This window comes from Apium graveolens, chromosome 7, assembly GCF_009905375.1.
Source record: "Apium graveolens cultivar Ventura chromosome 7, ASM990537v1, whole genome shotgun sequence".
NCBI lineage: Eukaryota > Viridiplantae > Streptophyta > Magnoliopsida > Apiales > Apiaceae > Apium > Apium graveolens.
Genome location: NC_133653.1, coordinates 174,495,756 through 174,520,340, shown reverse-complemented (window position 1 = coordinate 174,520,340; position 24,585 = coordinate 174,495,756). Strand labels below are relative to the sequence as shown.

At 33.7% G+C, this 24,585-nt stretch overlaps 1 protein-coding gene across 6 annotated transcripts in view; it reads right to left on the bottom strand.

The window, feature by feature from the left end:
• The window catches only part of LOC141670640 (uncharacterized), a 49,287-nt gene that overhangs the window by 8,810 nt on the left and 15,892 nt on the right, over positions 1 to 24,585 (bottom strand). For 4 of the 6 annotated variants that reach the window (XM_074476587.1, XM_074476583.1, XM_074476585.1 and 1 more), the window contains 8 exons: positions 20,028 to 20,124; positions 19,867 to 19,926; positions 19,640 to 19,749; positions 15,998 to 16,102; positions 13,217 to 13,290; positions 12,072 to 12,147; positions 10,696 to 10,929; positions 10,414 to 10,485 (listed from right to left, as the gene is read on the bottom strand). In XM_074476587.1, the coding sequence (XP_074332688.1) occupies positions 10,414 to 10,485; positions 10,696 to 10,929; positions 12,072 to 12,147; positions 13,217 to 13,290; positions 15,998 to 16,102; positions 19,640 to 19,749; positions 19,867 to 19,926; positions 20,028 to 20,124 (828 nt within the window). Of the gene's footprint in view, positions 1 to 10,413; positions 10,486 to 10,695; positions 10,930 to 12,071; positions 12,148 to 12,254; positions 12,441 to 13,216; positions 13,291 to 15,997; positions 16,103 to 19,639; positions 19,750 to 19,866; positions 19,927 to 20,027; positions 20,125 to 24,585 lie in introns of those variants that run through there. The other 2 variants (XM_074476588.1, XR_012554669.1) reach the window with 2 other exon arrangements.

The window sequence follows — 24,585 nt, the reverse complement described above, 5'->3', positions numbered from 1 at the left end:
ATTACAAAGTGTATGCATTTAGTTGTTTGACGTTTATGTGGTAGCTTAATATTACCAAGAAAGTAATTATTATATTTTATTTCGTAAAAATAGATTTTTTTTCATTATTTAAATTATAGATAAAATCTGAGTTACTGAATTTTTGAGTTAATTGTTAAAATAACAATTAGAGCAATTTTTGAGATTTTAAGTTGGTTGGAAGGAGAATAGATTAGTAAAGTAGTTACTTATAAAAAAAAAAAAAAAAGAGCTAGACAAAAGGTGGTCATGCATGAGAAACTAGATCACAATATTTATGTTACCTATCCATTCACTCATTTGGTGGCATAATCTTGTTAATTGGTTATATTATAATGATAGTAAACTAACTAAGAATAGGAATATGGACAAAGTGTGACATCGAGTTTTTCAATGTTGAGTCACTCGATTTTATTATTCATGATCTAGAAATTAGATGAGTAATAGTACACTTAGGCTTAACTAAATTAAATACAATATAAATTATTGTTTATAGCATATTGTTTTAGAGTGGATATCCGGAAATATTAAAGGAATAAGAAATTAAAATTTAGAAAATGGAATATACGAATTATAGTAACTTATGTTTGAGAATTTATTTTAGTTAAAATAGATTTTGGTTAAATCAATTTTCGAGCTTTATTTTATAGAATAATAATAATAAATAAATTAATATAACTTAAAATAAGACATGATAATCAAGTCAAAAGGAGTGGATAAAATTAAGCAATAAGATGAGCAAAACATGGTTGATTAGTTTAAAAAAATAAAAATAAAAATTAAGTATAAATTAAGTTAAATAATGTACATGATATATGAATTGTTGAAACAAAAACGAGACAACTGAATACAAGGTTGTAGCTTTAATCTAGCAACCAGTGGCCTAAATTAAATGATTAAATAAGGTACTTAATTTTACAACTTAGTATAAAAAAAAGAGAGAACAAGATTTTATAAAGTTGAGTAATTATCTTCTAGTCAAGGCGGTGAACTTGATAAATGTAATAAGAATTGTATTATTAAAAGGTGGCACCACGTGGCTAGCAAGAGAAGAGGATTAGTGTAAGTCTCATACATCATCTCTATCTCTCGGGACAAGAGAAAAACAGGGGGAAAAAGAAAAAGAAAGGGGAGGAGGAGAAAATAGAATAAGAAAAAAAGAGAGAGGAAGCGAATGAACCAAGAAGCGAAGCAGAAGACAAGAAGGGTTAATTTGCTTTTACCAAAGCTGGTTAAGGTTACAAGAATAGTATTTTGTAAAGAATTTGGAAAGTTCCGTTGCACCCAAATTAGCAGGAGGTGAGTATAAATCGGAAACTTGTTCGCATATACTTATGTGTTTTAAGTTGTTTTAATTACTTGATTATGAGAATATTACTTGGATATATTGTTTAAATTAGATGTGTTAATATTGGTGCTGGTTGTGAACTGTTTATACTGTGTAGTTGTATATTTATTATGTTGTACTGGCTGTGAAGTAGTTATTATCGTATAGCCTGCTACTTGAATTCTTTCTGACAAGCTATAAAGGTACATGAGCACTTGGATTAACTAAAGGCGTTTGTGACCATCAATATTATAGTATCAAAAATAGGCCTAGCTAGCCTTCAACGTGAATTAGCAGCCTTTGTGGCTATCAATATGAATTTCTAGCCTTTTTGGCTATCAACGTGAATTATGAGCCGTTGAGGCAAATAACGTGAAACAATGTGAATTCCGGAATGATACTAAAAGATTGATTGGTCACAATAATAAAAGTCAAGGGAATATTAACGCATATGTATTTTATGTACATGACACTGGTATTTTATTGTTCTTTTATATTGTTAAATCCGTTAGTGTAAAAGTTATAATGATTTATGCTCATTGAGTTGCAACTCATATCAAATGCAAATACTTTACAGGTTATCCTAAAAACTAGACTTTTGCAAGATATCAAGTTTGGAGTAGTAAATACAGGCTTAAGTCAGGTCGGCCAGCTAATGCTCCAGACTCCCTACTTTTCAGCACTTGTTTATATAGCTATATGTAGCTAAGTCTTTTTGGAAGTTGTTTGTAATGTTTTGCGTCAAACTCCGTTTGTATAACTAAAGGCAGAATGTGGGTTTGTAATATTAATACATATGTTTTTGTGAATTTAAAAATTTGAGCGCTTGAACCTATTTAGTTTTATGAGTGTAGAGTCAAATAGATTAAATTATATAAATACAATGAGGTACAAGGGTGTAACATTTAGTTTGGTATCAGAAGGGATATGATTCTTAGGACATATATTTATTTATGTGCATATGATAAGTTATAATTATATAGCTTTAACCTGTATACATATAATTATAGGTCTATGGATATGAATCAAGATATTCATGTTCCTATTGCACAAGGGAGTGGTGGAGTAGCTGGCCAACAGTCTAGAAGTGGATCACATGCTCCACAAGTACACTTGCATGCACACAATGTAGATATAGAACAAGAAGTGGAAGGACCTAGGATTGTTCCTGGAGATGAACATAGAAAACGTGACTATAAAGAACTCAGGAAGTTAGGGGCAATTGACTTCTCTGGCACTGTAGATCCTGCTGAAGCAGAAAAATGGTTGTAAAGAACTGAAAGGGTATTCATTATGATGCGTTGTGCTCCAGAGGAGAAGTTTGATTATGCAGTGTCATTGCTGCAAAAAGATGCATATGATTGGTGGGAGACCATTCCGGACTCAGCGGTACAACCACCAATATTGACTTGGGATGGTTTTCTACGTGAGTTCAGAGACAAGTATATGCCTGAGATATACAGGGATGAAAAGCAAAGGGAGTTTTTGACTTTGAAACAAGGGATTATGAGTGTGGCTGAATATGAGGTAAAGTTTACACAATTATCCCATTATGCAATGGCTATGGTCTCAACTGAAAGGGTTTAGGGTTTAGGGTTTAGGCGTTTTGAAGGTCTCAAATATGATATTCGAAGCAAGATTACTCCTGGAGATCTTCGTAGTTACACTGACTTGCGAGCTGCCGCCATTAGGGCTGAACGTTTAATCAAGGAAAAACCAACTTTCTTTCAAAGGCCCAAAAGAGAAGGATCCGGATTTTCTGGTGGATTTGGTGGAAGACCAGGTAAACGTCAGAATTTTAGTTCACCCACACAATCATTTACAAGAGGAAGTACTTTCGTATCTAGGGGTGGAAGGTCCTATTTTTCAGGGAATGCTAACAGAAATCAACCAGCAACAATGCAAACAAAAACCACATGTCCGCACTGTAATAGACAACATCTTGGGGAATGTCGAGGAATATCTGGAGGATCTTATTTTTGTGGTGAACAAGGACATTTTGTGAGAGAATGTCCCAGAAGAGTAAACAGTGGGCAAGCTGCATCAGAGACAACTGTTCAGAACAGAGGAACGGGTACATCTTTTGGTAGAGGTCGAGGAAAAGTTACTAACGCTGGTGGTGGTATTGGCCAGTCTGAAGCACAGAGCTCTAGGGCACCTACACATGCACGAGTTTTTGCGTTAACCAGAGATGAAGCCGCAGGTGCTGAAGTAATCACTGGTAAAGTTATTTTCAATAACTTAAAAGTTTGTGTTCTTATTGATCCTGGATCTACACATTCATTCATATCATCTAAAATGACATCACATATGCACGATCCTGACACGTTAGATTCTAAAGTAAATGTTTACACTCCACTGGGTGAGGTAGTAGCTGTAGATAGAATATATAGAGATGGTTTTATTCAGATAAGCGAGGCAAAGTTACATGCAGATTTGATAGTCTTATCATTTCGTGAGTTTGATATAATATTAGGTATGGATTGGTTATCTAGACATCGTGCAAAGGTTGATTGTTATACCAAGGAAGTTGTGATTGATTCTCCTGGTCAGAATAGAGTATTATTTTGTGGTGATCGTCAAATGATGCCAAGTTGTTTAGTTTCTGCTTTAAAAACTTTTAAGATGATTAGGAATGGTTGTGATGCTTATTTAGCACATGTGGTTGATACTAATGCCACTACAAGTAAATTTGAAGATATTCCCGTGGTTAAGGAATTTTCAGAGGTATTTCCAGAAGAATTGCCAGGAATGCCACCGGATAGAGATACAGAATTTTCTATTGAGCTTCTTCCGGGTACAACACCAATTTCCAACTCTCCATATCGAATGGCACCAGTAGAATTGAAAGAGTTAAAGAAACAATTGATAGAGTTACTAGAGAAAGGTTATATTCGTCCAAGTGTTTCACCTTGGGGTGCGCCCGTATTATTTGTTAAAAAGAAAGATGGTACCATGAGATTATGTATAGACTACCGGAAGCTGAATCAGGTCACAGTAAAGAACAAGTATCCATTACCAAGAGTTGATGATTTGTTTGATCAATTACAAGGTGCATGTGTTTTCTCAAAGATTGACTTGAGATCAGGTTACCATCAGTTAAAGATTGCAAAAGAAGATATTCCCAAGACTGCTTTTCGCACACGATACGGTCATTTTGAAGTTCTAGTTATGCCTTTTGGATTAACTAATGCACCAGCTGTATTTATGGCGCTGATGAATAAGGTATTCCAACCTTTTCTTGATAGGTTTGTTATAGTATTCATTGACGACATACTCATTTACTCCAAAGGTGCACAAGATCACGAACAACACTTGAGGACGGTTTCGCAAACCTTAAAAGAGAAACAGTTATATGCCAAGTTGAGCAAATGTGAATTCTGGTTAGACCATGTGGTATTTCTAGGACATGTTATTTCTAGTAGAGGGATAGAAGTTGATCCAAAGAAAATAGAGGCGGTACTTAATTGGGAGGCACCAAAAAGTGTCACAGAAGTAAGAAGTTTTTTGGGTATGGCTGGTTATTATAAACGTTTTGTAAAAGGATTTTCGAAGATTGCAGGACCAATGACTAAGTTACTTCGAAAGAATGTGCCTTTTCAATGGAATGAAGCAGCACAACAAAGTTTTGAGGAATTGAAACATCGATTGACCTCAGCTCCTATTTTGGCTACTCCATCAGGTCAAGGAGGTTTTGTTATTTATAATGATGCATCTCACCAAGGATTAGGATGTGTTCTTATGCAACATGGAAGGGTTATTTCATATGCTTCAAGACAACTAAGGCCACATGAAATTTCATATCCGGTTCATGATTTAGAGTTAGCAGCAGTGGTATTTGCTTTAAAAATTTGGAGGCACTACTTATATGGTGAAACATTTCAGATTTTTACTGATCATAAGAGTTTTAAGTATTTAATGAGTCAGAAGGATTTAAATATGAGACAAAGGCGGTGGGTTGAACTTTTAAAAGATTATGACTGCACTATTGAGTACCATCCAGGAAAAGCAAACACAGTGGCAGATGCATTGAGCAGAAAAAGTAATAGCAATTTGTCAAGTCTTCAGGTATCTTCCCTACCATCCTTGATTGAATTGAGGGCAATGAATGTAAGTTTAGATATTGAGAGTATTGGAGTGTTGCTTGCTACATTAAAAATACGACCAGTGTTGAAAGAGAGGATACAAGAAGCACAACCACGTGATCCAAAATTGGCAGATATTATCGAGAATGTGAAGCAAGGAAAATATACCGATTTTAGATTACAAGACGATTGCCTTATGTGTGGTGAGAGAATTTGTGTTCCTGATGTTGATGATCTACGTCGAGAAATTTTGGATGAAGCTCATAATGCACCATACGCTATGCATCCTGGAACAACCAAAATGTATCAGACTATGAAACCTCATTATTGGTGGCCTGGAATGAAAAAGGAAGTAGCAGAATTCACAGCAAAGTGTTTGACATGCCAACAGGTGAAAACAGAACATCAAGCTCCAGCTGGTAAGTTGCATCCTTTATCAATTCCTAAATGGAAATGGGAACGAATTACTATGGATTTTGTAATGGGTTTACCTAAGACTCAGAAGGGAAATGATGCTATATGGGTTATTGTTGATCGTTTGACAAAGTCGGCTCATTTTCTACCTATTCGTTGGGGTTGCACACTTAATCATCTAGCAAAGAAGTACGTCAATGAGATTGTGAGACTACACGGGGTACCTTTATCGATTATTTCTGACAGGGATCCTAGATTTACATCACGATTTTGGAAAAGTTTTCAAGATGCCTTGGGTACTCGGTTAAATTTCAGTACATCGTTTCATCCTCAAACTGATGGTCAATCAGAAAGGACAATCCAAACTTTGGAAGGTATGTTGAGAGCCTGTATACTTGAATTTAGAGGTTCTTGGGATGAATATATCGCTTTAATGGAGTTTGCATACAATAATCAGTTTCATAGTAGTATTGGCATGGCACCTTATGAAGCATTATACGGAAGAAAGTGCAGAAGTCCATTGTATTGGGATAAAGAAGGTACGACAGTCTTAGAGGGACCTGACATTGTTCAAAATACGTTGGATAAGGTTAACATCGTGAAAGAAAAGTTGAAAGCAGTTCAGGATCGTCAAAAGAGTTATGTTGATCAACACAGACGAGAAATGGAGTATCAGGTTGGTGAAAATGTGTTCTTAAAAGTATCTCCTTGGAAAGGAGTGATGAGATTCGGCAACAAAGGAAAGTTAAGTCCGCGCCGCGATATATGGGGCCGTATGAAATTATTGAGAGAGTAGGACCCTTAGCTTATAAGCTAGCATTACCTTTAGAGCTTTCTCAGATTCATAATGTTTTCCATGTTAGTATGCTAAGGAGGTATCGTTCTGATCCTACACATGTTTTAAAAGATCCTGAGATAAAAATCTATGAAAATGTAAGTTATATAGAAAAACCAGTAGAAATTACGGGTCAAAAGATCAAACAGGTAAGGAATAGAGAGATACCACTAGTTAAGGTATTGTGGAGGAATCATTCTCGAGAGGAAGCAACATGGGAAACAGAGGAAAGCATGAGACGTCAATATCCCTACCTATTCAACAATACAGGTATCTAATTTCGAGGATGAAATTTTTATTAGGAGAGGAGAGTTGTCACATCTCTGTCCGAGAAGCACACACGAGCATGCATTTAATATTTAATAATAAGTTATTTATATTTTATTTAAGATTTTAATTGTGTTACTGGTTATTATTAATAATGAGTTGGTGGAATTTAGTATCAAATGTGCAAAATATTTATATATTACAAAGTGTATGCATTTAGTTGTTTGACGTTTATGTGGTAGCTTAATATTACCAAGAAAGTAATTATTATATTTTATTTCGTAAAAATAGATTTTGTTTCATTATTTAAATTATAGATAAAATCTGAGTTACTGAATTTTTGAGTTAATTGTTAAAATAACAATTAGAGCAATTTTTGAGATTTTAAGTTGGTTGGAAGGAGAATAGATTAGTAAAGTAGTTACTTATAAAAAAAAGAGCTAGACAAAAGGTGGTCATGCATGAGAAACTAGATCACAATATTTATGTTACCTATCCATTCACTCATTTGGTGGCATAATCTTGTTAATTAGTTATATTATAATGATAGTAAACTAACTAAGAATAGGAATATGGACAAAGTGTGACATCGAGTTTTTCAATGTTGAGTCACTTGATTTTATTATTCATGATCTAGAAATTAGATGAGTAATAGTACACTTAGGCTTAATTAAATTAAATACAATATAAATTATTGTTTATAGCATATTGTTTTAGAGTGGATATCCGGAAATATTAAAGGAATAAGAAATTAAAATTTGGAAAATGGAATATACGAATTATAGTAACTTATGTTTGAGAATTTATTTTAGTTAGAATAGATTTTGGTTAAATCAATTTTCGAGCTTTATTTTATAGAATAATAATAATAAATAAATTAATATAACTTAAAATAAGACATGATAATCAAGTCAAAAGGAGTGGATAAAATTAAGCAATAAGATGAGCAAAACATGGTTGATTAGTTTAAAAAAATAAAAATAAAAATTAAGTATAAATTAAGTTAAATAATGTACATTGTTGAAACAAAAACGAGACAATTGAATACAAGGTTGTAGCTTTAATCTAGCAACCAGTGGCCTAAATTAAATGATTAAATAAGGTACTTAATTTTACAACTTAGTATAAAAAAAAAAGAGAACAAGATTTTATAAAGTTAAGTAATTATCTTCTAGTCAAGGCGGTGGACTTGATAAATGTAATAAGAATTGTATTATTAAAAGGTGGCACCAAGTGGCTAGCAAGAGAAGAGGATTAGTGTAAGTCTCAGACATCATCTCTATCTCTAGGGACAAGAGAAAAACAGGGGGAAAAAGAAAAAGAAAGGGGAGGAGGAGAAAATAGAATAAGAAAAAAAGAGAGAGGAAGCGAATGAACCAAGAAGCGAAGCAGAAGACAAGAAGGGTAAATTTGTTTTTACCAAAGCTGGTTAAGGTTACGAGAATAGTATTTTGTAAAGAATTTGGAAAGTTCCGTTGCACCCAAATTAGCAGGAGGTGAGTATAAATCGGAAACTTGTTCGCATATACTTATGTGTTTTAAGTTGTTTTAATTACTTGATTATGAGAATATTACTTGGATATATTGTTTAAATTAGATGTGTTAATATTGGTGCTGGTTGTGAACTGTTTATACTGTGTAGTTGTATATTTATTATGTTGTACTGGCTGTGAAGTAGTTATTATCGTATAGCCTGCTACTTAAATTCTTTCTGACAAGCTATAAAGGTACATGAGCACTTGGATTAACTAAAGGCGTGTGTGACCATCAATATTATAGTATCAAAAATAGGCCTAGCTAGCCTTCAACGTGAATTAGCAGCCTTTGTGGCTATCAATGTGAATTTCTAGCCTTTTTGGCTATCAACGTGAATTATGAGCCGTTGAGGCAAATAACGTGAAACAATGTGAATTCCGGAATGATACTAAAAGATTGATTGGTCACAATAATAAAAGTCAAGGGAATATTAACGCATATGTATTTTATGTACATGACACCGGTATTTTTTTGTTCTTTTATATTGTTAAATCCGTTAGTGTAAAAGTTATAATGATTTATGCTCATTGAGTTGCAACTCATATCAAATGCAAATACTTTACAGGTTATCCTAAAAACTAGACTTTTGCAAGATATCAAGTTTGGAGTAGTAAATACAGGCTCAAGTCAGGTCGGCCAGCTAATGCTCCAGACTCCCTACTCTTCAGCACTTGTTTATATAGCTATATGTTGCTAAGTCTTTTTGGAAGTTGTTTGTAATGTTTTGCGTCAAACTCCGTTTGTATAACTGAAGGCAGAATGTGGGTTTGTAATATTAATACATATGTTTTTGTGAATTTAAAAATTTGAGCGCTTGAACCTATTTAGTTTTATGAGTGTAGAGTCAATTAGATTAAATTATATAAATACAATGAGGTACAAGGGTGTAACAGTACCTTTCACTCATCTTTCATTTTAGATCATTTTTTATATAGTCATCAGTTAACATTACATCAACTATGACTCAACATCTAAATCATGCAATATATTATATAAAATCCTACATATTTTATGCATAGTCAAAGTATTACATTTAGAACTAAATGTAACTTGTTTTATTATTTAGTTTTTGGGAACTAATAATTTTAGTGTTATTAGGAATAATAAAACAGAGTTAAATAATGTATTGTACATGTGTATGCAAGCTTATAATTACACGAGCTTTTAAAAATAATAAATATTAGTATCTTTAGTTTTTGAATTATGTATATTTAATAATCATAGTATAGTGGTGTATATCCATACATATCTATGTACATGGTGGCATGGCAAGAAAATTCTTTCACCCTAATTAACTAAGTGGTCATGCATATATAAACAAATGTTAAATAGACATGTGACTAGATAACAATAAAATTTATATATTATTAGAAAGATACATAAAGGTATCTATGTATATCATGCGACTCTTACATGTATGAAAAATTATGAAAAACAAAACAAAATTGGTAGAAACAAAAAGGAACAACTGTGTACATACTGGATAGCTTAGTGTCCCTGTGGCTTTAAGAGAGGTTAATTTTGATGGGCTCATTAAAAGTTAACATGTAAAAGCTTTACACAAGATATTTGTGATCAACATCCATCTGCATAAAGAGAGAACTTACTGACCAAATGATTTTATAAATTGGTGCATTTTTTTGGTAATCATAGTCTTTTCTAGGCTTTCTGAATTCAACATATATCCAAAAGATTTTGATGGATTTGAGGCAAACTTTGTGTAGTTTTGTCAAACCCTATGTCCACTGGCCCTATTAACCGGGAAACAAGATTACAAACGTGAAGATAGGCTTCACCAGTAGGCAAAGACTTACATTTTACACAACAACATATTTTATAAGGAGTGTAATTTGGCACATTGGGTACCATCACTACAATATAAGAGATCACTAACTAAAGCAACCAGCTGGGAAGTATAAGAGATCACTAACCAAGGATGCAAGCTGTGCAGAAACATTCTTTCGCCGAACTAGTCCATGAAGTAGTTGATAACAAGTGAGTGCCTGCAAGCAACCAAAGAAGGGATAATAAAGTTCCCGAAATATGGATCATGTATCTCTACCTAATGCATGAAAAGAGTAACTGTGGAGAGTATGAAATTAAGATTCATAGACTAAGAGTGTTGTTTATGTGATGCTAAAGTCAAAGCACATCCATAAATAATTTTAAAAAAAAATCTGAATAAAAATTTAATGTTCAAAATTTCTACGGACCTGCAAATCGTTCTCCCCGGGATAGGAAATAAGAGTTGTCATTGCGATGCGGACAACAATTTCAAGTATATATTTGCCCTGATTTTGCTCTCCAAAAAGACTAAGAAAAATTAGTCCAGTCTGTTCGGGCTGCAGATCAGACTCGTACACCTTTTGTGATCTGATGCCTTTGTTCATCTCATTGCTTGGCATTAAATAAGTGGAAGACCACCTTGCAAGAAACCATATAATTGCCTGTCACAGTAGATCAAGTCAGTCGAACATCTTAGTAACTACTGCTGTATGATTAAACTGACATACATTCATATCATAGCCTCATAGGTGAATGCGATTCCTTGACACTAATATTGTGTGTGGTTGGAGTCAAAAAATTTGGAGGGAATGGGATGGTATTCGTACTATTTTATGGGTAAACATTCATAATTCTAGTTCCTCCATCGATTCGACTCCTAGCAAATTGAACCAGAGCTCAATCCAACAACTTGAGAAGGAATGCTCCATTTTTCGTCCTACTACTCCACATAAAATCATCATAGAAAATTGGACTTAATTTTTCCCCACTCGTTTCTCTTGCCTACAGTTTTTTCCTTCAGTTTTGTTCACATTATTATTCCATTCCCAACCATTCCAACCAAACAGAGCATAGGTGAATTTATTAAACTTAGATAGATAACCCAAGATTTGTGAAATATAAACATATAAAATAATCCAATAGTCAGTCAGATTCCAGATAAATTTAACAGACAGTTAAATTGATGAGACTTCTGCCAAAATATACATATACAACACCCACTGGGCATGTTTTCTTTCAAAAACAGCAAAATTTCTATTATTTATGTAATACCACCAATTCTGCAATACATTAGGATGTAAATACAATTTTACACCAACTCCTAAGTAAGAAAATAGTTGTACAACAAACCAGATACTAAGCACACGACAAATGTTATGCATTATTGAATACTAGCATAAAACCACCAATTCTGCAATACATTAGGATGTAAATACAATTTCACACCAACTCCTAAGTATGAAAATAGTTGTACAACAAACCAGATACTAAGCATTAGGATGTAAATACAAATGTTATGCATTATTGAATACTAGCATAAATTGTAGAGCATTTACCAAGTAAAAATAGAAATATGAATACGTAGTGGGTTTTAAATCCAAAACATTGATTAGTCTAAAGAAATTGTACAAGAATACACATGCTTATAGTAACGCCTTCTTGGTTCGGACTATTCCTGATTGCATTTGAAGGATGGATAAGAAACAATCTTTCAATTTTCAGGCAAGTGGATGCCAATAAAAAAATTTACATATAAGGAAAAAACAAAATTTGGACCAGTGATCAATATTAACTAATTGCTTACTTCCATTAGTCGCGGACTGAAAAATGAGGCTCTCATCTCTGGATCGAGAGATTGCTCAGCAAATTTTATGATTGAGCTGCATTAATTAGAAACATGTTTATCAATATTACAAAAGAAAAATTCATAAAGCAATTGCACTATACATGATACATTTATATTACACATATTACCTCACCTATGTCCAAATGAAGTAGGATGTGGAAATTAGATAGGTTCACATCTTTTACATAAAAAAAGGTCGCACTTAGTGAACAAGGCTCGCCCATCAGGGTATAAGGAACCTGATGAACACAGCCTTACCCTTATTTTCTCATAAGTAGGCTGTTTCCAGGAGGTCTACATTAGGAATACTAGTAAATAGATGAGTGCCTGTTGCAGCAAGTTAAATACAGGTGAAGGGAGAAAGAAGAAGACAACTAAGTAGGAAAGAAATAGAATTGATTGCCTCCTACATGCATCCTGTTGTATGCAACAAGGGCCGAGTTAAAACAAATAAATAAATAATTAACTGAGGCGGGAAAAAGCCACCACCAACAATACAGATACTTTCACTTCATGATGCAGAGCACAGACTTGTAATAATTTTACTTAATATATGTTGTTATTTAGGAGCAGAATCAATTGTAATTTGTAAGAACTTTTAAATTGATTGTCTCCAAGAACATAAGAGAGACCTACCACTGAACATGTGAACAGACATAACCTCCCAAGAACCGAAAAAGCCACAACATGTGCCATTTTTCATCCTAATACAGACTACAAAAATAAAACAGAGCTGCTCTGACCCAGGGGAAAGAAACAGGTTCCTAAAAATCTAATTAAAACATCCAAATGCCACAACTACTGGACATTACACAAAGACGAGTGCTTGAATTTTCAAATCCTGGTCTGTCACTTTTTAGCTTCCTACCAGGTGAAAAAAGTACACAGTTTACTATTAAGACACCTTATCAACAAAGACATTTTAAATATTTTACCTTCACCTTTAAATTAATACACAAAATATTATGTTCAGAATTAGTAAATTTTAAACTAAGATTTAAATAAAAATACTTGTTCCAGAATGAGTTTCTATACAATATTTCATTACTGCATTCCAACTCAAAGTGAAAAATTAACTTCTGGTGAATAGAGAAGAATACTACCTGGATAGTATAACAGCTGGATGTTTTTCCACCTCTGTCATGCCCACAAACTGGGTTTGCATAGCTCTTGGTACCTGGAAATCACAAGTTTAAACCATTAAAAGTAGTTTTGCGTACTTTTCTTAATTTGCTGATAATAGGGATACTACCGAGAGAATGGAAGATTAAACAATGTTCGAAATGAAATAATATATTGATATTATAAAAATATACAGGTGTAAGTGGACTAGAGATAACACAACATATATAAGGTTAATGAATGGAAACAGCAACCATCGATCATATCATGTACATGCACAAGCACAAGCACATGCACTTATACCCGTTGTAAGAAGTTGTACACCTAAAACTAAAGTGGTGTACATGGCTGATCATGAACTACTGAGCCTGTAAGAAATCATTTTAGATTGCAGGCACACGAGGCCTGCTGTTCTTCTGTCACCAAGACTATCTACTGGAACTTAATAACCAGATTATTTTCCATGCTCAAAAACAATAAAAATAAACACAGGAGACTGCTAATAACTATACTAGCTCCAGATAGCAGCACTGGGCTAGAAATACCAACATAATGCTAAACCATTAAAAAAAACCTTGTGATCCACGAATCTTATATTGTGGCTGATAAGTCGAGGGCCTCGGGGCAGTCCATGAAGTTGTGCTAATAAACTAGAATCACTTTTGCAGCACAAAGATATAGATCCCTGATTGAGGAGCATATTCATGCACCAAGCAGAAATCTTGTTCTGACTTGGTTGATCAAAACATAAAAATAGACACATTTATCTTGATGTTCGGATTATTTATTTAAGAGTTAAATACTAAATGTGTGGCTCAAGTATCCGAAATATGTGTTTTGTGTAGCTAAACTAAAGAAACTAGCAAACAGATGGGTGAACTATCCGAATACTTGCAAAAGAAGGGCTCAGCCGTTAACTTCTAACAGCATTAGTAAATCAGTTGAATAGTGGGGGGCGGGCAAAACCGTCTTTTCACATATCAAAAAATTAAAAGAAACATGAATCCAATTTTTTATGTTATGTTCCCCCCATTGTTGTTGAGTCGCTGGTCGCTCGACTAGTCGCGACTAGTCTATTAGTCGTTCTTGGAAGGTCGACTTAACTTCTCGACTTGCATTTTGTCAATGTTTCGTCCGACTGTACCTCGACTTGTTGACTGGGTCGACTAGTCGAGTCGACTAGAAGATCCAGTCGGTCAACTGGTTCAAAAGTTAAAAAAAAAGGCCCAAGCCCAGTTACTTAAATAACCTAATACACTAAAACACAAAGTCCAGCCCCTCTTTTACTGAACTTCGGTTTTCCAGTTTTTTTTGTCCACTTTACTTGTGCTAGTAAACTTGATTTTGGTTTTTTTTGATGTTGGAAACTGCTGTGCAGATTGGAAACTGCCATGCAGAATGAAAACTGCAGTTGCAGTGCTGAGTGCAAGCTGCAGTTGCAGTGTGCAAACTGCACTTGAAGTCTTGTAGCTCTATTTCTATTGAATTAACTACTTTTGAATCAAGAATCAAGAACATTTTTAACTGATATTTTGAATCTTTGATTTGTGTTTGCACAATAGTTGGATATTTGTAAATTAGATTACATTGTATTTCTTCTCTTCCCTTGATCATCTAGGAGAAAATGGTTTGTTAAAAGTCAGAATACACATATAAAATATAATTTATACATTGTCGACTAGTCGAGGCTAGACTACTCTCGACTATTCACGACTCGACTTGTCCGACACCCCGGTCGACTCAACTCGACTTACCGACGGAACAACCATGGTTCTCCCTCCCACTATTATTAGAACCACTTTTTCCACCACGTCACCGTCAGTTCACCGCCATATCCATCAACGAACGCCTCATAAAATCCTCTCTAATTTCTCTATTAAATACACACACCTATAGATACACCTGTACATACATATAAAACACCCACCACCTCTTCATATTTCCAACATCAAAACCCTCACAATTCAATTGGGCTGGATTTTTACATTTATCCATCTTCTGTGTTCACACACCCACAATAACAAACACACGCTGAAACACACAACACGCACAAACACAGCCCACTTGATATAATTTTGGAATGACCCATTTGAATATTGATTGATTTTGATTGAGTTTTGAATTTTAAAAGATGAGTTCTATAATTTTGTGATATTGTGATTCTTAATGGATGAAACTGTGATTTTCACAACTAACAAGAACTTAATTGTCATGGCAAAGAGAAGACCCGGATCAGATTATCAGCGTCGGCTGAGTCTTCTCTCCATCCTTTATTTGTAAGGAAAGTGCTTTTTCTGCGGTTACTGTTGATTCCATAGATTCCGCCATTCGCGTGAATATCGAGGTGGTGATGATAGAGAGAAGAAGTTTTTGTTGATGATGATGATGATAGGAGGATATGTGTGTATATGTAATTCAAGTTTGAGCGTATGTACAGAGCTTGATGATAGCGGGTGCTCTGAGCCTTTTTTCTATTTTTGTGAAATTAATTGTTTTGGTTATAAACAAAAAAATGGAGGGAAAAAAACTAACGGTGTTAACAAAAACTAACGGAACCACACACATTGCACAAAATCTGGTAGTTTAGTTGCACATTATGCACAAAACGTAGTTCAGCCACACAAAACTCACATGCTGGATACTTTGGCCACACAAAATGCAATTGACTCTTTCTTTGATAGAATTAAGAGATAGAGAAGATATCAACTTCGAAAATGATAAAAAAAAAAAATTAGACTACGTGTTACTGAAAGGACACATACCAATGGTGTTTCACCCTGTCCCTCATCTGAAAGAACATGCCCAGCAATTAGTAAGAGTGAAAACAGCTCTTCCAGAGTTTCTGTTGGATCACTTGCACCTCTGTTCTACAGTCATGTAAAGATTAGAAGTAAGAAACAAGTAGCACTAGAAAAGAGCATATATGCTTTAATATATCCGATATGAACAAAAAGTTCCAAAAGGTTATTTATTGTTCAGTAACCAGCTCATCTAGAACTTTAAGGTGTTAGAGGAAGGCCCCAATAGGATCATATAGTTAACACTCCACCTCACTCGAAAGCCCATTTATGGGTCAAATAGTGGAACACTGGCGCCCATCTTAGGGGCATTAATTGTCTTTAGCGTCCACAATAAATTGTGAGAATATTGGGGGTGGCAGGGAGTCGAACTTGAGTCCTCTCCCGCCTAAGCTCTGATATCATTTTGAGTAACCGGTTCATCTAAAACCTTAATGTGTTAGTGGAAGGCCCCAATAGGATCAGATATAGTTAACATTTATAACTGACTTCTATTATCTTGACCAACTAGGTAAATGTTTTATCAAGCTGACTCATTTATTGTAGGTGATGGCAAAAAAAGAAGTCCACATAACCATAGTAAATTTATCTATACACATGCTCTAAGTTGCAAGAAATAGCCCAGAGGTGAAACAGAATCAACGGCAAAACTTCTGATCAATTTTAAAAAAACTTGGAGTTGTACAAGTAGATAAAGGGTCCGAACAAGGGAAAAAGACTATATAAATATACATAGAGTATCTGCATAAAACACAACAAATTTGCATATGAAACACTCACGAATTCAATTACAGAAGATTGCAACTGTCTAAATAGAGATCCTAAAACAATAGGAATAAGTAAAATCCTTGATACTACAATGTAATTATTAAACTAATGGTATTTTGTAGCTACGCATCATCTACTACTTGTGTAATTGCTTATTCATTAAACGGTAGAATCATTTTAGCAACAAAAAAAAAAGGTTTAATTATCTAGTCCTAAAGTCTAATATACTAAATCAACCAAATAAATTACAATTTAATGATCTTCATAAATACATATACACCAATTAATAATTAATTCCGTCATTGTGATCCGCATCACTTTCCTCGCAGCTGAAACGAAATCCACCACGAGTTTCTCAATATTAAGGAAACAAAACGAGGCAGGACATTAGCCCCTCATCCCACACATTTCACTTTGAACTGATGTGTTTCACCTTGGGATTAACATTGTTGTAAGAAAGGACTCTGAAACCTTATAGATTGACATATTCATCTGAAAGAAAATCAATATTATCGACCGCCTATTATTTTTTCTTAGATTCTTTTAGTGAACGTCTGTACAATTCTTTACTTTCATGCTCCACTGTGGTTCAGTTCTCTCTGTACAATATTCGTTCCGATAGGCTTAGTTTTAACATTGTTTACGAGTTCAATAAGCTATTAATAGACATACATGATGTCCTTCGGACCAACAGATTTATGTAAACTTGGCTGCATTTCTTTACCTCCGGCGTAGCTCCATTTTCTCACCAATAGATTCATGTCCTTGCATAGCTCCATTAGTCTCACTGTTAATGATCTTACATACTCTCACACTCCAGGCGTGAAATTAAATTATCTTACCATTGCCATATCTCGTATAATATCCAACAATCAGGATGGATGCAAGTATGAATCTTATCAAAATTTAATTTTGGCAGTGGTTGAATGGGGTGTTCTACAGTTTTCTGAGACTGGGAACTGGTGAAACAGTAGGCTTTTGATACAAACCCATTTAATTCATTAACTTGTGTCACATGAGTAGATCCACTTAAAAGCGTGGTAGAAAAGGAAATGACACTCTGTTTGCCATCTCAGCAACAGAATACCATGATAATGTAATATCGCTTCTCTGAAAGAAAGAAATACAAGTTGTAGATCATACTTTTAATCGCATCTTCTAGAAACAATTATATCTTATAATTAATAGTGTAGGAGGGGATCTTTGTCCAGAAGTCAAGTCACCGTGAACATCTATTTTGTTTAGGATTCCTCTTACTAATATAAACTGAAACCTATTTAATAATATAACAAAGAAAAATTGATATCTAAGCTAATCAAGATTCTTATTGACACTATAAAAAATATTCTGCTTAACACAACATTAGATTAATTTTTTTTATATTTTGTTAAAATATTAAATATAATTTTAAAAACAAATCCTCATTCGACGTTAGTTTAAAAAATACAATATTCCATGTCTAAGAGCATAGATATATGATATACCAACCACAGCTAAAAACGGATTGGTGGAAGTGATATATAAGAGCATAACACATCATTTATATTTTATAACAATATAGGAATTGTTAATTGTGTATTACTTTCTACTTAACGGGGACAGTATTACAGTACACATGCTAGAAGTAAAACTTGATGACACACAAACACGTAAATGCTTAATTATATATGCAACTTTCATAAAAAATATAATAAACTGCTGTTATATAATATCTTTACAAAGTTTTAACACTTTACTAGAGAGCATAAATAATAGGATATTATATATTACATATAATTAGGTTATATAAACAAAGTTTTAAAAAAAACAAAATTACAAATAATACAAAAAAATGCTTATGTGCCGATCTATATTCATTTTTGGTAGTCGAAATATTAATTGGTTATTCGGTCTTTTAATTCGTTAAAATAATACAGAAATGGATGAATTAGTCTTATGAGCAGGATTAGAAATAAAAAAAAAACAAACTCTAAAAGTACGATCTTTAAATGTATGTGATATAAAACCGTTGCAGAAAATGTTACATTTGCAATACTTCAACAACTCCCAATAAGCATGACTTCAATGTATTTGTTTCGCAAGGATACTATTTTACCTCAATTTCATCCAGCTTGTCAAGTGTGCAAAGAGATCTTAGAGAGTTAGGTTAACAATTCGATACCCAGGATTGACATAAACAACTTACAGGGGCCACCTCCTACTGCGCAAGCACTCGACTACCTGGTGTCGAGTCCAGAAAAATGGTGCACGACCGGATTATGCAGAGGCGAGTCACTGTGGTTCTGCCTTTTGAAGGTTCTCCTCATTCGAAAAAAATCAAAACTTTACCCCTATGTATAAATTTCTATTACTCATTTATATATGGTCATCTTAGATCTGCACAAGTAACAAACCTCTTACACCTTATTTCCAGGGCCGGAAGTTGTGGATTCCGGTAATTTGTAGATCAGCAACTAAACAACATATTTAAAAGCTTTACAATCTAGATTTTGAATTATATAGAGCTGCTATAACTAATATATATTACAATTCTTATATTACTGTCATAGTAGTTTATATTACTAATATTCTTAGTTAAAAAGATACAGGACCCAAGCTTGAGTATGGCACATAAATATTCGCAGTTACTAATATTGAAGTTCGAAACTAGATCTTAAATATTCCTAATTTCTGTGATTGATATGGAAAACTGGAAATATCTGAGAGAAATGTATCGTATCTTCCAAATAATAATGTTTGAAAGACACAAAAACACTTTAAAAATCATAAAAAACTGGTATAAAACAAAATAATACAATATCATTGAACAATATGTTTAACACGAAGTTAAAAGCATACCTGATGAAGCCTCGAAAAGCGCTCAGAAAAAAGTCTTGTAAGTAACGGAATTGTAACATCAACAGCCTCCCGTGCAATAAGAGCATATGAGCTTAACCTTTCATCCATAGCTACAAGAGACAAACTATTGTAATTAACTTGCAGTAATGCTAGGGGTTGATGATCACGTATATTTGCAGGCATATTAAATGTAAATCGGCGACACATTCCGGATGCTACTGACATACCAGCTATAGAAGCTTGAAGGCAGTCTTCAGTCTCATCACTGGATACTGAAGCAGAAGCAGCTGCATCATTACAGCAAGTTATTAGAATGTAAAAGAGGAGCGGATCAAGTCAATAAAAATTAAAAATAGATAAGCTACATATTATTTGGTGAGGTACATACCCTTCAGCTCAGACTCCACTATCAAAGCAAAAAGATTTGCCGCAGCATTTATTCCTTCTGGAGGAAGCATCGCACTTTGATCAGTATAATCTGTCGGCTGTAGTTAGTAATACAATAATCAATTCTTTGAATTGTATCAGATAAATTGTATGAACTATATTTGCTAAAGAACAGTATTATTGAGATTAGCAAGTACACTAACTGTAGATGACACTCTGCAATTCTTACATAAAACAAATGACTCCTTTCTGTTAAATTTAACCAAGTTTTAACAAACTATGCGGAAAACAGGAAAACGATGTAGGAGTGTGAACCTTGAAGGGCACCCTTTCTCTATGAAATTCTGCAACTTCAAGGTCCACATTCATTTAACCATTAGATTGATGTTGATGCTGAGGCCAGTATTGATACATTGACAAAGAAAATGAAGTAATGTCCATGCTTCATGCAAGAATAAGTATCTCTTTATTAATCAGATTTCTTTCATACTACAAATTGCCCTGTAGTAGCCATAATCTCCAATTTGTAATCTGTATTATCCTTTTTGTCAGAGATTATTACTACCAATACTGCAGATATTATCTTTTACATTAAAAGCGGGGTTTTCTTTTTCAAAAATTATTCTCATGACTTGTACATTTATAATGCCCTACATATAATTTCTTGCATCATATCAAGTTAGTTGTCTGTCTCCCACTCTATATTGGATCTTGGTCTAGTTGGCAAGTGCTTACGGTATATATTGTTACTTTTATACTGCTTGGGAGTCACTTAATAGTCTATTCTATGAAAGATATGTTACTTTTATACTTCTTGGGAGTCATTTAATAGTCTATTCTTCGAAGGATTGTTTTCACTTTAAAGTATGTTTAGACTAACCTACTTCTTAGATTCTAGTATTCATCCCAATAAATAATTTTAGACATCAAAACAATTATATACAAACTTGAGATTTCACTAAGGCGCTCCTCTCAGGTGGATCGTGAACAAACACATGTGAATTCAAAAAATATAAACTTGTTGCCCAGACTCATTTTATCGTACCTATCTTGGGTTATATAGCTAGAGCATAAAAAGCTCCCTCGGGATTAGTTTTAAAATTTAAAAATGATAATCAAGTCGGCAAGTTGCATTCAACAAAGCACAAGCAAAACCAAGAACAATTAAGATCAACTAATAAATATAAATAATTTACTTAAGACCAACTAGGTCAAGAGTATCTTGTCACCAAAATTATGACTAAATAAATGGCCTCAACATGGATACATAAATGAGGAAGAGTCAAACCCGAGCACTAAAAATATCTTTAAAAAGTACTCTTTATATTCATAGTGGTCGAATAACATACCTTATAACTTGATACCTACTCGATGGTATTAATTATCCAACCAGTGTGACTTAGAATAGAGTAATTAACTATAAAATTGCAATATAGAAATATATTTTAAAAAAATAATAACATCTGAACACATTTCTGACGTATATGGATTTTAAATTTTGTAATAAATCTAAAAGTATTATAATTAATAATTAATAATTAATAATTTATTTTTATGAACTTATAAAATTAAAACAGTACAACAGGTACACCGTACATGTTGTAAATGTACAACATAGAAATATCAAACAGTCAAAGAATGCTATTTGTCTTTATTGCATAGTGGCACAAGCTGTCCACAGACCACAGTTATCATTACAGCAGTTTCGCCAATCAGAATTGCTTCATTTCAAATTGATCTGTCTGTTGGCCACCATGGTCGAACTGAGACGCGACCCTAACGATCCGAGGTGCGTTTGTTCCGGATCGGGGACAAATGATCTGGATCTGAAAATGTGCTACATCCCGCGTTCCATGTATCACTGACCCGAACCGATACTTGATACATATTGTGATATGATAACATACCAGGAACTTTAAATAAAATTTACTGAAGTTCAATTTAGCGTGACTATTTTGTTAAAATTAATCATGTTACAAGGTACCCGAACCTCCTAGATTCCTAAGGGGTTACACCTAGGCATGTGACTGTGATAAGAATCAAACTAAATCAAATGGACAACACAAGTACTGCAGCTAAATGGTACTGAGATTTACTAAGAAGCAAGAAATTAATATAAAATAGATTACTAATATATTAAACAGATAAGTTTAGACCCCGGGTATTACAATTTACCACAATTCGAGTGGTTCTACCACCACAGGGACTCCACTTCTTCACACTATTTTTATACCCTTTTTCAAATATCCACTCCGACCTTTAATTCCTTCCCTCCTTCCCAGATTACCCGGACTACCCTTCTATTAATTACCCACTAGTTTTTTTACTGCTCTGTAATTTTCTTCTTTTTACTGTTTCTCCTGGTATATGTGAGTAACTTGGATGTACCACCTTGATTCCCTGCAGCATCCTTAGGCGGCTATTAGACGACTAGGCGAAGGCTAGATCTGCCTAATTTTGGTCATATCCAGCCTAACCAGTTTCTGACCCGATCCACCCATACTTTTAATAAAGAAAACACGTCGGTATGTAAAGATCTAAAGAGGAAAGAAGTATCTGCGCTATTATCCTACTCTATTCTGCTGCTTTCGAAATAATATTTCTTTACTTTATTCCAAAGTTTTTCTCCCAGAGTTTAACATGCATATATACTTACATTAAATACACATACACGCATATATAATTATATATAATTATATCTAACATACTAATTCAGATTTTAACTGAAAAGAGAACAATCTGAGGGTCATTGTATCTGAAGGTATTAAAGTCCGTTACAACCCTTATTGTAGCTATCAAAGGGTAATGAACACGGAAAAAGGCCCAAAATGTCACTATTTGGGGGAGAATGGCCCTGAATGTCACTTTGGGAAAAGATGGCCCTAATATCACTCTAAAACGGGGTCTCGGGGTCCGTTTTTATATTTACCAAAAACACAATTGCGCTTTCCGTTTCTTTTCTTCTTTTTGTTAATTTTTAACAACCAAAACGGAGCTGCGTGTTCCGTTCTTCACCTTTTTTTATGACAACGACGTCTCATGTCTTGTTTTGAAGGGAAACGCAAAACTGAATCCCGTTTTTCTTTCTTTTTCTTTTTTTTTACAAAAAATATTAGATAATATTATGTTTTCAAGGTTACACGTTATTCTTAGGGGTGTTATGTTCGTATTTTATTTATATCTATAAATATTTTAATATTTTTAAAACCCAAACTCAGAATTGGTGAACCCAATAATATTAAAAAAAGTGGGCCCTAATTTAACAATATTTAACATTTTAGGGTTCACCAATCCCCTTTTGGGTTTTAGAAATATTAAAAAATAAATTAATAAAACGTACATCGATTTAGGGTTTAGGTTTTAGGGCCTAGGAACCAAACTCTAACTATTAACCATTTCTAATATTTTAGTGTTCACCAATTTCTAAATTGGGTTTTAAAACTACTAAATTATATATATATGTGTATAAAGTACGAACAAAATATCCTTGAAATAACGTTTTAAGCTTGAAAGCATAACATTTTCTCGCATTTTTGGTAAAAAACAAAAAGCAAAAAACAATGAATAAAGAAAAACACAAGTTGAGATAGCGTTTTGACACTAAAACATAAATAGATCTTACGTTTTAAACTTTAAAAAAAAAACTCAAAACGACAATTAATGTGTTACCCTTTAAAACCAAATCTCAAGATGCGTTTGACACTAAAAACAGAAGCTGAAGTAGCGTTTTGCATTTAAAAAAAAAAAGGTAAACGTCACACGCAACTGCGTTTTTAGTGAATAAGAAAAACGTAACACGAAGCTCTGTTTTGGAGTGACATCTGGGGCCATCTTTTTTCACAAAGTGATATTGTGGGTCATTCTACCCCAAATAGTGACATTTGGGGCCAACACCCAATGAACACTAAAGCTTAGTCAAAAAAATAGACCTAATCAATAGAATTATATCAAAAAAGCACTTTATAGAGTAGGGAACACCAACGGATACAGATTATAAAATCTTAAAGATCAGCATTTTTCACAAATCAGGAGTATAGTATTTGGTTTAATACCGCACCCACATCCATATCAATTTGAAGTACAAAATTTGTAAACTATATAAAATCTGTTAACTGGGGACAACATTCCTTCTAACTTTTAAAAAATAACAAGTTTGTCTACACTGTCATATAGTGTCAATACTGTTTTTTAATAAGTGGCAAAAATTAGTAGAATAGTCCAGCATAGTCAAGATTAGAGAATCCTTCTTGAGGAAAAGGAGAGTACTACATCACTTTGGACATGATGACAACTTAAATTTTACTTTTAAGTTAACCCGAGTGCATGCCCAACAACTTCATTGCCTCGTACTTCTGCAAACTCTCTTCATCGAACGAGTCGATCTCAAATACAAATAAAGTGATCGCTAGATAGGGTTTTTTATAAAAAAATCAGATACTTAATTTATTCAATATTCAATGAAGTCGAATATTATGATAAATCACTTTAGAATATATAAGCAATGTTAAATTAAAGCGAGAAGCAAGACCTTGTTAAAGCCTAGACACTCAGGCAAGGCG